The sequence below is a fragment of the Catharus ustulatus genome, chromosome 1 (genome assembly GCF_009819885.2).
Source record: "Catharus ustulatus isolate bCatUst1 chromosome 1, bCatUst1.pri.v2, whole genome shotgun sequence".
Taxonomy (NCBI): domain Eukaryota; kingdom Metazoa; phylum Chordata; class Aves; order Passeriformes; family Turdidae; genus Catharus; species Catharus ustulatus.
The window spans coordinates 61,538,782-61,551,847 of record NC_046221.1 but is presented as its reverse complement, the minus strand read 5'-3'; the positions used below and the strand labels follow the sequence as shown (position 1 = coordinate 61,551,847).

General features: G+C 41.3%; 1 protein-coding gene across 3 annotated transcripts in view; it reads right to left on the bottom strand.

Annotated features, from left to right (window-relative positions):
- The window catches only part of SLC66A2 (solute carrier family 66 member 2), a 63,464-nt gene that overhangs the window by 37,582 nt on the left and 12,816 nt on the right, over window positions 1–13,066 (bottom strand). Inside the window, exon 3 of one of the 3 annotated variants that reach the window (XM_033070934.1) lies at window positions 12,378–12,425. The exons of 1 other annotated variant lie outside the window; for it this stretch is intronic. In XM_033070934.1, the coding sequence (XP_032926825.1) occupies window positions 12,378–12,425 (48 nt within the window). Of the gene's footprint in view, window positions 1–12,377; window positions 12,432–13,066 lie in introns of all 3 variants that reach the window. One more of the 3 variants, XM_033070928.1, reaches the window with a different exon arrangement.

The window sequence follows — 13,066 nt, the reverse complement described above, 5'->3', positions numbered from 1 at the left end:
TATCTGCAAGGAGGAGACCAGCGAACTACAGGTCAGTCAGGATAACCTGATCCCTGGGATGGTTATGGAAGAAGTCCTCATGGAAGTCACTTCAAAACACAGGAAGGATAATAAAGTGACCAGAACAGCCCACATAGCTTTACCAAGCACAAACTGCAAGTGACCAACCTGACCTATGAGATGACAACCTTCCAGTATCTGAAGGCAGCCTACCAGGAACTGGAGAGGGACTCTTCAGCAGCTGAAGTGATAGGACAAGGAGTAATGGGTACAGAGTGAAAGAGGGCACATTTAGGTTAGGTATTAGGAACAAATTTTTTACTGTGAGGGGGGTAAGACACTGGAACAGGTTGCCCAGGCAGACTGTGGATGCCCCAACCCTGGCAAGTGTTCAAGGTCAGGCTGGGTAAGGCCTTGAGTAACCTGGTCTAGTGGGACACATCCTGGCCCATGGTAGCAGGACTCAGACTAGATGGTCTTTAAGGTCCATTTCAACCCCGACATTCTATGAATTCATGGTTTTAAGAGCAAGAAGAGAGCAGTAGGTGTTGTTTCCAGAGACTTTAACAAGGCTGCTGGCAGTCTCCTGCAGTATCTTTATTAACTAATTACTGATTGGTTAGTGGACAATAAAAAAGGCAGAAAATTGGCTGGATCATCAGGCTCAAACAATTTCTCTCAAAGGAAAAACATAAAATTTATGACCAGTTACAAGGCAGCCCAGAGTGATTAATACTAGGGCCAATGCTCTTTAATATCTTTTATTAACAACCTGGATGATGGTGAGTTCATGAATACCAAATTAGGGAGAGTAAGCAATAAACAACTTCATCCCAAGGGGAAGCAGAAGGGCAGATGCCGATCTCTTCTTTCTGCTGACCAGTGTCAGGACCTCAGGAAACAGCACGGAGTTGTGTCAGGGGAGGTTTAGTTTTGATATCAGGAAAACATTCTTCATCCAAAGAGTGGTTGGGCCTCTCTGAAAAGTAGTCACAGCACCAAGCCTGACAGAGTATAAGAAGTGTCCCAGGGTCACAGTGTAATTCTTGGGGCTGTCCTCTACAGGTCCAGGAGTTGGACTTCAATGATTCTTGTAGATCCTGTCCAACCCGGGATATTGTATGTGGACAGCACTGCTATTCAAAGGGATCTTACTCTGAGGATATGGGCTGACAGGAATTAAGTTCAGGGTTACTGTGCAGTTGGGAAGGAGTAACCACACACCACAGTACTCGTGCAAAGGGCTGACTCACTAGAGAACAGCTTCACAGAATAGCAGAGTGTAACCTGCTATGGCCAGGCAGGCAATTTGAGCATGAGCCAAAGTGTACACCCATAATAAAGACCACGGGTGTAATGGTTAAAATCACTTTCCAGGCTGTATAGTTGGATAAATGTATAGCAAGCAGATGGATAGACCTGTTTATTCCTCTCTACTCAATGCCCAGAAGACACATTATCTGCAGTAATGCATTCAGGGCTTCCAAGTACAAGAAAGATGTTGGTCTACTGGAGTTACCTGCTGGAGTGCACTCTCAGCAAGTTCACAGATGACACCAGGTTGGGTGGGAGTGTTGATGTGCTGAAGGGCAGGAAGGCTCTGCACAGGGATCTGGACAGGCTAAATCAACAGGCTGAGGCCAAGTGTATGACAGTCAACAAGGCCAAGTGCCTTCAGTCACAACAACCACATACAGAGGTACAGGCTGGGGACAGAGTGGCTGGAAAGCTGCCTGGCGGAAAAGGACCTGGGGGTGACAGCCAGCTGCTGAATATGAGCCAGTAGTGGCCAGGTGGCCAAGAAGGCCAATGCCCTGGCCTGCATCAGCAATAGTGTGGCCAGCAGGACCAGGGCAGTGTTTGACCCTCTGTACTTGGCACTGCTGAGGCCACATCTCAAGTGCTGTGTCCAGTTCTCGACCCTTCACTACAAGAAAGACATTGAGGGGCTGGAGCATGTTCAGTTCTGGGCAAGGGAGCTGGGGAAGGGCCTGGAGCACAAGTCTGTTGAGGAACAGCTGGGGGTGTTTAGCCTGGAGAAAAGCAGGCTCAGGGGCAACCTTATCACTCCCTACAACTGCCTGAAAGGAGGGTGTAACCAGGCAGGAGTCACTTTCTTCTCCAAAGTACTATGCAGTAGGATGAGCAAAAATTGACTTGGATCAGAGGTGGTTTGGACTGGATATTAAGAAAAAAAAATCTTCACAGAAAGAATTGTCAAGCACTGGAACATGCTACCCAGGGTAGCAGCTGAGTGACCATATGTGAAGGAATTTAGATTAGGTGTGGTACATAGCTGAGTGGTGGATTTGGCAGCACTGGGTTTACAGCCAGAGTTGATGATCTTAAGGATCTTTTCCAACCAAAATAATTTTATAATTCTATAAATGAGCCCAGTGGTGGGCCACTAATATGATTAAAGGGCTCAGGCATACGGTGTACCTGAAGAGGCTAAGAGGACCCGTTCAGCTCAAAGAGAAGGGTTCTTGCTGCCTGCAGCTGTCTAAGGGGGAAGTGGATCATGGACGCAGGCTCTTCTTTAAGGCATCTAGAGACAGAACAGGAGGTAACAGACAGGAGTTACAAGTGAAATTCCAATTACAGTAATTTCACTACTATAAAGCACATCTTTTTGACTAAAATTCTGGCCCGAACCCAGCAGTGCGCCTTATAGTCCGGTGAGCTTTATATAACGGACAAAGTTGTGAAATTTTCCAACGTGGAAGCGGGAGCTGTGAGTGGGGGGGCGGCACCGCAGGAGTGCCGAGCCACGTGCGGGAGCAGGGAGCCGGCAGCCCCAGCTCGGCTGGAGCAGGGTGGGGAGGCAGGGAGCCACCGGCCCAGCAGGAGCAAGTGCATGGGGAGGGAGGCGGGCAGCCCTGGCCACCGCGCGGGGAAGGAGGGAGGGAGCGGGTGGCAACCCCAAGCCAACTCGTAAGTGTGAGCTGCGGCCACGCCACGGCAGCCCCTGTTATTAATTCGTTACTTTGTTGCACACGGCACAGCTCCTCGCTGCAAAAAAAAAAAAAGAAAAAAAAGTGCGCCTTATAGTCTGGTGTGCCTTATATAATGTACAAAGTTGCAAAATTTGCTGACTCCCCAGAGGTGTGCCTCATAGCTGTGAAATTACTGTAGTTAGAAGAAAAACTTTATTACCATGAAGACAGCCACCAGCACAGGTGTCAGAGAGGTTGTGGAATCTCCAACTCTGGAGATACTCACAACTCCTCCGGACAAGGACCTGAGCAACCTCATCTAACTGGACCTGCTTAAAGCAGGGAATTTGATCAAATAACTTCAGAAGTCCCTTCCAAGCCAAATTTAAAGAATGAAGCTCATCATTCATATCTAAATATGACCAAGTATACAACAGCATGTGACAAGCTCTAGAAGCAGGTAACTGCAAAAGCTTTTGACCTCTACCAAACCAAAGCAGCAGCTTTGCTGCACACACGCTCCCTGATGTGAAGGGTGAGCAGACAAACCAGATGTTTGAACATTTAGATGTTTCATCACTGATATTATTAAAGCACTTAATTATTCTGGCTCCCAGCAATAAGGAAAAGATTTTTTCAACATCTTTGTTTATCCCCTATTTCCATAGCCCTGGAAGTGAGCTCAGCCTCCTCTCTGAGGTTCCAGTTGAGTGATTCAGCAGACAAGTTTTGAAAACCCAGAGCACCCTCATGTGGCTAGATGTTGCTAGGAGATCTCCCTCCTCAGTCTGAATTGGGAGAGGCACAAGCAAAATACACATTTTATTCACAGGTTTATCTCCCCACCACACCACCAACTGGGCATTGTTCTTAGACCATAAATAACACTTCAGCTGGCACACAGCTCTTCCAACAGACCCTGTTTCAAGCCTCTTCTTCCCCCCAGGGTAGTGCTGGACGACAGGCCTTCTGGATGGCTGGTCAGGGGCATCAGCAGCCACAGCAGGCAATTGAGCAGCACACTCCAGAAACACGCTGCTGAACCTTGTTCCTGTGAAGCCTCTAGGTATTACTGCTCACGTCAGGCTGGGGAAGCAACCTTCACCACCTCCCTCTTTTCTCCCCAGATTGAACAACAGTTTTCCCTCAACTTAAGGTAACATTGAAATTTTTTGGTAGCAGATAAAGATTTTTTTCTTCTCCCCTTCCCCACTTGTTTTTTTTTTTTTTAAATAAGGACAGGCTGGGCGAACAACAGCTGCACTGCTTCTTTCCAGCTCTCCCAGCAACTGCAGTGTCCTCTTGCTGCATGGCAAAGGAAAGGCCCTGACGCTGCACACACTTCCCTCATTCCATCTAACCCATGCCTGCCTGTCCATCCCCTTTCTTCTTGCAGTGGGTAGGCTTTTGGAATAGGCATGGGCTATTCACACACTACATTTAGCCTGGCAGATCCTCTTAAACTATAAACACAAACACTGTAAACTGCATTAAGTAGTTCATAAAACAACAGCCTAGCCACATTTTCATGTCAAAGCCATTTAAAAGCAGCAGCAAGGCTGGTGTAAATAGGTCAAAAGGCTTAGCCCAAACATACTGCTCTACCACCAAGCAACATCTTACTGAAAGAACTCTAACTCAGAAGAGATCGTATGAGTCTGTGGTTGGTTACTTCCCTACTGTCTGTAAGCTGCACATGTAAAGGGAACTAAATAACAATTTTAAAATGTGGTAGCAACAAAAACAGAACAATGTCCTCCAGGTTCCCTGCCCTGATAACAAGTAAACACAGGCAATACCTTCTCAACTCCCTGTTTTAGGTATATGTATATTGTTTGATAACTGCCAATGACAGAAGTCAAATGAATTAATGTGTTGTACAAAATATTACAAAGCTAACATAGAGGAAATTACAAACAATTTATTTAAAATCCCACAATAGTTTGGATCAGAAAAGCCTTCTGCAGGACATCTAGTCCATACTGTCCAACGGTAACCTGTTAAAAATTTAAAAACCAAGGACATTTCACTTTATGAAGTAGTACTTTGAACCTTGCTGATTAGGAATGGGTAAATTTTTAAACTGTGAGAAGAACCAGTCTGACCACAAGTTACTGTATGCACTACAATAAAATATAAGCAAAATGTTATTGCCCACATTACAAAAGATCAGAATAACCCCTTCAGTCCATAAGGCTTCAGAGGATTCAGTTTAATTACTAGAAGAAGTTGCAGGTGGCAGTTCCAATTTCCCAAATGTATTGAAAGAGTACTTTTTATAATCCAGTTCTTAAAGCACAGGAATGCTACGGCATTTATCACTAAATGCAAAATACTTTGTATAGCGTATCAATTCTGCTGATGCAAAACATGTGGCTAATATGAAACAACTACTAGTCTCCATCTCCCACACACAAATTAAGGAGAGAAACATTACTGGGCAGATAAGGTCTTCATCATCAAAGGTGGCGCCTCTGATCTCTGAATGAAGCCCAAAAGATGAAAATGTTTTTGTAAAGTTGATGAACACGAAATCTAGAAACTAAAATTCATCAATGGTTATCAAAAATTACAGACTCTAGAACTGTTGGCTTCACTGCCTGCTGAAAATACAACCTGAAATGCAACTCACCCATCCACATTCCATGGTGGGTGTTCATTCCATTCTCCATCCCACAGGCGACCATGATCTGACAGATAGCAACTATTCTTGCTGCTTAACTGCTGTAACTGATACACAAGTTAAACCTGAGAGAAAAGCAGCTTCCAAACTGAAAGGAGCTTGAAGCTCTCTGCTTCTATTTCACACCTGCACAAGAATTTACACAGCTGAAAATACTTTGTCCCCAAGTTGTGTGTACAAGGACATTACCTCTCTGCCTACCAGTTCTAGTTTTATCTTAAATTAAGGTAAAATATCTAAGTTACAAAACAAACGCCAAAATCAGTAGGAACCTATTCAACCATCATTGTACTAACCAAAATTCTGGAAAGAAGGATTAAGTCTTACCACCCAAATAAGACCTCTCTCCTCTGAGTTATGCAACCTACATAAAGAAAACAGCAGGTGACCAGCCAAAAAAAGCTATTTACCTGGCAGATACATGTCATTCCATTTTCAGATATCTTGGCAGACCCAGTAAGAATTCACTATGGAGTATGCTGACTAAATTTAAGACTTCAACTTGAGAAGGAGGACCCACATCCTAGCATGAAGTGACAAGTGCTACAGAGCTCTCATACACTACTAGATCAGAAAGCAGAATTAAGACAGCAGTCCTTGGCATTTCTTGGACTGAAAAAACACTGCAGGTTGTTTTTTTTTTTTATATAAACCACATTTCATCACCTTACCTTTCTCCAAGAGGCAACTCAAATATCTGTGTTTAGTTAACACAGGCCTGTGATAGGAGGCACCCTATCAAATAGGCCTGAGAATCCTGCCCTGTTCTGGAGATAATCAAATTACAGCAGAGCCTGCCTGTGCTGGCTCACACATTAATCAAGTGATCACAGAAACTGTAAGCAGCATGCTCAGGAGGAAGAAGTAGGGATGTCTAAAATTATGGATTTTGTCTCCATCATGTTCCATGATGAGTTCCTACTTCCCTAGAAATGTCTGAACATTTGCTGGCCGATGAGAAGTAGAGAATTAAATCCTTATTTTGCTTTGCCTCTATGCCCAACTTTTGCTTCACCTATTAAAGTATCTTTACCTCAACCCAGGAGTTTTCTCACTTCTAGCCTTCTGAGTCTCCCCTCCCACCCACTGCAGGAGAGCGAGTGGGTGGCTCTGCTGGGAAGAGCTGAGTGCCAGGGTGAGCTCACAACACAGGATTATTCCCTACAGCTTAACAACAACTGCTGGTAAATCTGCAACTTATGAATGGAACAATACATCTAAGATCAGTTTAAGACTTGGAACCTATTGCCTCATACTTTACACAGCACTCTAGCAGGTAGTGTCAGTCTCTTCCACTGCAATTGTCCAGTTCATCCATGCACCTCATGAAAAGAAATACCCTTGGGTTTTCTAAAGGTGACCACCTTAACTCTCATGCAGAGCCACCACCTGACTGTCAGGCCTAAACCCACTACATGCCACACATTACAAGAGTGACTTGTCCACCTGGATCCCTCACCACTTCATCTCTAAGTTTGTGGATCTACTGCAATTCTCACTCTCCTCTTGCTCCTCTCTCCAGAGAACCACAAGAGCCAGTTGCTTCTGGCATAGGGAAATGGGAAAATAAAAGAAAATTCATTCCTGACCACTGTGGTCAGGAATGTGCTTTCACAGCACTCAGGCAGGCAGGAAAGAGATTGGCCTCATGCCTCCACCTCACTGCAGAGGGTGTGTGTATTTCTGGATTGCTCACCTTAAGGAAACTGCAAACTGCCAGAGGCAGGGATCACAGCTGCTCAGAGGCCTCAACAATCATTTTTTGGGTTTCTCTCTTCCTAGCTGTCTTTCCTGAAAGGAAAAGGTCTCTCTGGAATACAGAGTTTAAACTTATCCTTCCCTTTTATACCTTCTGAATAATACCAGATAAGCCTGCAAAAAGGTATGCCCTCCTATTGAGCTGCTTCCAACATTTTCAACAGAACAAAAAAGGCCACTTTTATTACTTTTAGAACTTTTATTTTGAGACCCATTAGCCTGAGGGGCTAAAGAAAGATTCACACTGAATAGAACTTCAAAGCCTGAAACAGAATATCTATTGGGAAACATAAAACTGGTCCCAAAAAACAGACTGATCTAAATCCATTTTTCTCACATTTTCTGAAAGAAAATTATTTTAGTGTTGAACTTGAAATGTTTCAGGACAAACTCCCTACGAAAATAAAGAAACTACTTTTAAAATGAAACTATTCCATCTCTCTGTGCCTGTAGTTTAAAAAAAAAAAAGTTACCTGTTCAATCTGTTCAGTGTGTCAACAATTTCTAAGCTCCTTTTAAAAAAATCCAATAGTATCCTATTTGGACTGAATTATTCTGAAATGCTTGAATAGTAACTTAGACCTCCAGCACAGCCCCATCCATACCTGTAAAGACAAATTATTTTCCAGACTTCTGTTGGTCTCATTTGCAACATCAACTAATAGGAACCAAAATTATGTATTAAAAAAGACACCAATGTTTGCCACTTAAGCATTTACTTAAAACAAATTTAAAATTGCCCCTACATCCTTATAATCTCAATTTCTTACTCTGTTTTTTCTCCTGAAAGATATAAAAATTGATGCAGAGAAAGTCATGGGGAAATAACTGTGCCCAACATACACAGAATTAGAACCAAAGTATCAGTGCAGACAGGTGCCACTTTCTCAGGCGAAGTAGACCTGAGTTCTTCAACAACTAGAACTCCATTAATATTTTTTTAAATCCTTTTTATAAAAATTTTTAAAATTAATAAATAGACCACAAAACTAAAAGCAAAACAAACAACAAAAAAGATCCTTTGCGCATCCTATTTTGTCACAGACATGCCATTACAATCCTTTGTCCTGGACACCCTCCCCAAAATACTAACAAAAGCACTCTGAAATTAGCCTAATGAGGATACATATAATGCTGGGGAGAAGAGATTGAAATCCTTCCAAGAGCACTTCCATGTTCAGTTATGCACAGACAGAGGTGGTGACAGCCCAGCAACAATTCTGCTCTTGTTGTTCCAGCTGTACAGGGAATTCAACTACTGGGTAGGAGGGTGCAGAAGTCAAGCACTTTCAATGAAAAGCCCAGGCACTGCCCACAGCCAGCAAAGCTGTGCCTCTGTGTCCCAAGCTCTGCTCAGGGTGTTGAGCTGGACAGAGAAGCACATTATGCTGTTAGTCACGGAGCACCCCCGGAAAAACACAGTGCTCGCCTGCAAGCTGTGCAGGATGTCCTGCTAAACCCAAACAGACCAAACCCTGAACAGAAGTGAGAGCTGATTAAATAAAGTTTATATCCTTCATGGCACATATCGTGTAGCAGTGCTGTTCTAGAGTATGTCAACAGTGTGGTGCTGATGCCCTGAGCTAAGCAAAGAGCACGGACAAAAGGAGAGGTGGAAGGGTGAGTTATCCACCAGGCTGTCACACTGCCAGTGGAAACCATGCAGCAGATGCCTGCACCTGCTAAATTCACATTACTATTTTCTTTTCATCATTATGCAGATATAAGTCTGTGAACTCAACTATATATATATTTTTCATTCCCCCCCTAAAAAATGTTTAGTAGTTTAAAATATTTTGCAACAGGTATTTGATGAATCTAAGTTTTTGTTGTTTATATTATTCATGTTTTAAACTTTAATGTTATTTGATGAGTTTCTGTTGAGTAAAAACCAAGGGTCAAGATTCAGTAATACAACAAGTTTTAAAACCATCTTCAGAGAGGGAAGGAAATCCCAGATATGTATTTCAAAATGTTTAACTGTCTACTTAGAAGGAAAAAAAAATAATCCAACATGTCCCATCCACTTTGAGGCTCACCTGCCACACACTGAAACCACTCTGAACAACTTTAAACAATCCAGGTTTTTTGGAGCAATGATAGTGTTTTGTTACTCCTTTAGTGATTTTGTTACCCCAACAGTCTCCAACATTCACAGGGCTCAGCTATGGAATGCTACAGAATTTGCATTTTATCAAAACAGACTAATACACTTAATCACATTTGTTCTAAATCATCTCATCAACAAGATGAGAAGCAAAAAAGAAACAAGAAACAAGCAAGAACCCAAATTTCAACTCAACTGCAGATTGCTCAGTCTCAGCAGTTGGCATGTTACCAGGCACGAGGTAGAACTACATACCTGAATTAAAAAACAAAGGAAATAAAGCATTAATCCTTCAGAACTGGAGCTACTTCTTTTTAATCTTTCCTTCACCAAGGAAAAAAAAAGGGAAATAATTTTATTTCTGTATGGAATGAGAAAACCCTGCACCCTGGGGCCAACCTTACTGTAATATTTTAGGTCACTCAAATTGCACTAGGCTTCCCCCATACCCTCAACTCTCTCTCAGTACTGACAGAAAGTTACTTTTCAGAGTCACATGACAGAGATAAAGGCTTTTTCAGATAAAATGTGGAAAAACAGTGGCATTAAGTGGTTTCTTGAACTACTGACAATAAAATAAACCTAAAAGCAATCTTGGGGAGCCCAGCAGAGTTCAGTTCCTATTCAAGAAGAGGCACCAAACAAATGCCTCAGTATTTATCTAACAAGTTCACCTAACATTCATTGGTAGCCCAGTACATTTTCAGATTAATTGTTCAACAGCTCTATATCAAAATAGCTTTAATAGATCATCTTCAATTACAAACATAATTTACTATGTGAGCAGGGAAAAAAAAGTAATATAATAATTTTTGAAGCCTAAAAATATATTGAAAAATTTTTACACCACTCAAAAATATTTGAGGGAAATAAAAAAAAAAATTCTATCTTCTTGAGCAGAAGCTTTAATTAAAACTCATTAAAGGATATAATGAGAATGCACTAACACATGAAAGCACAACCAATATTCCCCTCAGCTAATCTCTAAGTGAGTTTCCCCAGAGCTGTAGCAAAACACAGCACTGCAGAGCACAGCTCAGTTAAGCCCTCTCTAAATTGAATACGACATATGCTGTGACACACAGCATTGTGCACCCCATTCTTGATACCACCAGCACACATTTGTGTATGCACATTATACACAAACAGCTCAAAACATTTCTTATTTCTTTATAGCGGTGAGAATCGCCGTATTTCAAATTTGCCCACCCAGTCTTTAAACTTCTGAAGCGTGTAAGGCTGCCTTGTTCCTTAGCAATAATTCAATTCATCCTGTTTTGCTAAGCAACTCCAAAACAAACATCAAGTAATACCTATTAACCGAATGTTTCAGATTTATATCAGTTGGATTAAGATGTGTGGTGCTTTATTCCACATCTTTTTAAACTATCAAACTACCAACAAATGAGTTTTTAGCCAAATAGACACAGAAAAAAAATTGATTGAATTAAGTGAAAGGTCACATTAAGTTACTTATTTCTGTTTAATTTTAACCACATGAAGCTGACAAATGTTTCTAGCTCTGACACTGTAAATAAAGCATTGCTGAAAACTAGTAAAAGATGACAGGAACACAGGTACAAGGAAGACAGAACTGCTTAAACATTACATTCCAATGGTTAGTGTTGCAAGCCAGTGAGAATGACCACACAAACTAGAGTTAAAGACAAACAGAAAAAACATAGTTTGATACCAAACCCAGAAAAAATAATATTTTGAAAATAGAAAAGGAAAAGGTGCTTTGCAAAAATACTGGTATCAGACAAAAAAAACTGATAAATTTCCCAAAGCATGGATTTTGCCCCTAAACCTGAAAGGGGAGATCCAGAAGATGAATCATTAAAAGAGAGTCTTATTTAACCTAAGCAGGGATGGCCTTATGGCTTCAAGAAAGCACTCAGGTTAATACCAGTCCTGGGCAGTTTCTCAGAGCTAACTCCAGCCTGATTAACTGTGTGTTGAGAAATGTAGAGACTCTCCTTTTGCCGCAAAATTCTTCTTCTGTGCCCTGGATATTGCCAGTTGACCCCTTACTAACTCAAGAACTGCAACGAAACACAACTGGTACCAATGGAAGATTCTGAATCAGTTCAGTTAAAATCAGTCTATAAGTTGACTTTAGGGAACTTCTGTGTCTGTGTTAACTTCTTTGACGTGATACCCCAACTAATTTAAAAGAAAATTACAATTACTTGACTAAAATTGTCATTCCAAACTATTAAGACTGGAAAAATACTGCAGGGCTGGTTTGCACCAAGTATTTCCAGTTCTTAGATAAATTAAACACTACAGATTCCAACTCTGAAACTAAAGATTGGAAGCTCTCACCTTGGGCATTACTAATTCCCAAATAATAATTTTGAGGCTGCTCTGTAATGAAAAAGAGGAATACTCACAAGGATGCAGGCACTTTGCTTGAATATCAAGTGTTGTGTGAAATTTCTTATCTAGTGTTCTGCACACTGCTCAAAGATACCTTCTGCATATTTCATCATTTCCTCCAGCATAAGAGCTGAAAGAGGAACTGAGTCTGAAGAGGTGGATCTCTGTATCATGCAATATTTTGTTTTCCCAGTTTGGGGAAAGAGTAAGGAAGAGATTCTTGAGACACACAATGTGGTCAATTCAACTGCCTTCAAAAAACTGGTTTTGGAAATAGAGCTGAAAGCATCTTTTCCTCTTTTCCATGAAAGTTAAAAGTGGGCAGGTGAAAAATTAAAGATAAAAAAAAATCAGACACCCAGATTTTAGTATGTCAAGAAAAGGTAATGCAAACACTCTCCACAGAAATGATCATGCAATCATTTCCAAAAATGATCACAAAAAGTAGTAAATCATGAAATATGTAGTTAAGGGGACAACTTCATGCAGAATGGGTTTGTACAGTACATACCCAGATAGGATCTCTTGGGAGGTGCTTTGATTTCTTCATCCTTACTATCTGCAGCTACATAAAAAAGGAGTTGAAGTGGAAATAAAAAAAAAAAGAAAGGAAAGACAAACAGACTTTTATGATTAAATGCAACAGTGGTTATTTGAGTTACAGTTTAGTCAGTTAGTACATTTTATTCATTAAAAAATAATAGCCAGACCAAAACATGCCAGAAATTGTAGACCTCATGCTTTCTATAAGGCTCCCACCCCACAATGTTAAGATAGGACTGAGCAGTAGGAAGTACCACAACAGTCTAACTGCACAACCCAGCAACAGTGTACCTATGAGGGGGAAATAAAGGCTTAAAAAACAATGAAATAGACAGATTGATTCTTACTTTAGACTACAAAACTTTTAATTTTTCATTATCAGAGAAAACAAGCTGTTCCCTCAGCAACACTAGGTGTGTGGATAAATATGTATAAACAGCTGAGACAGTAGCTGCCTCGCCTCTGGTGGTAAACGCTGTTCAAAAATACTGTCACACAGCCCAACATCAAGAAGGAGAGAACAGACCTCATGTGCAACCATGCTGCATGCTAAACCTTTTTCATTCTAACCTGCCTCTGCCAGTTGAAAACTGTATATTACACAAAAGTTTTCCAGTGCCAAAACCAAAGCTCTTCAAAGGATCAGAATGCTATAGT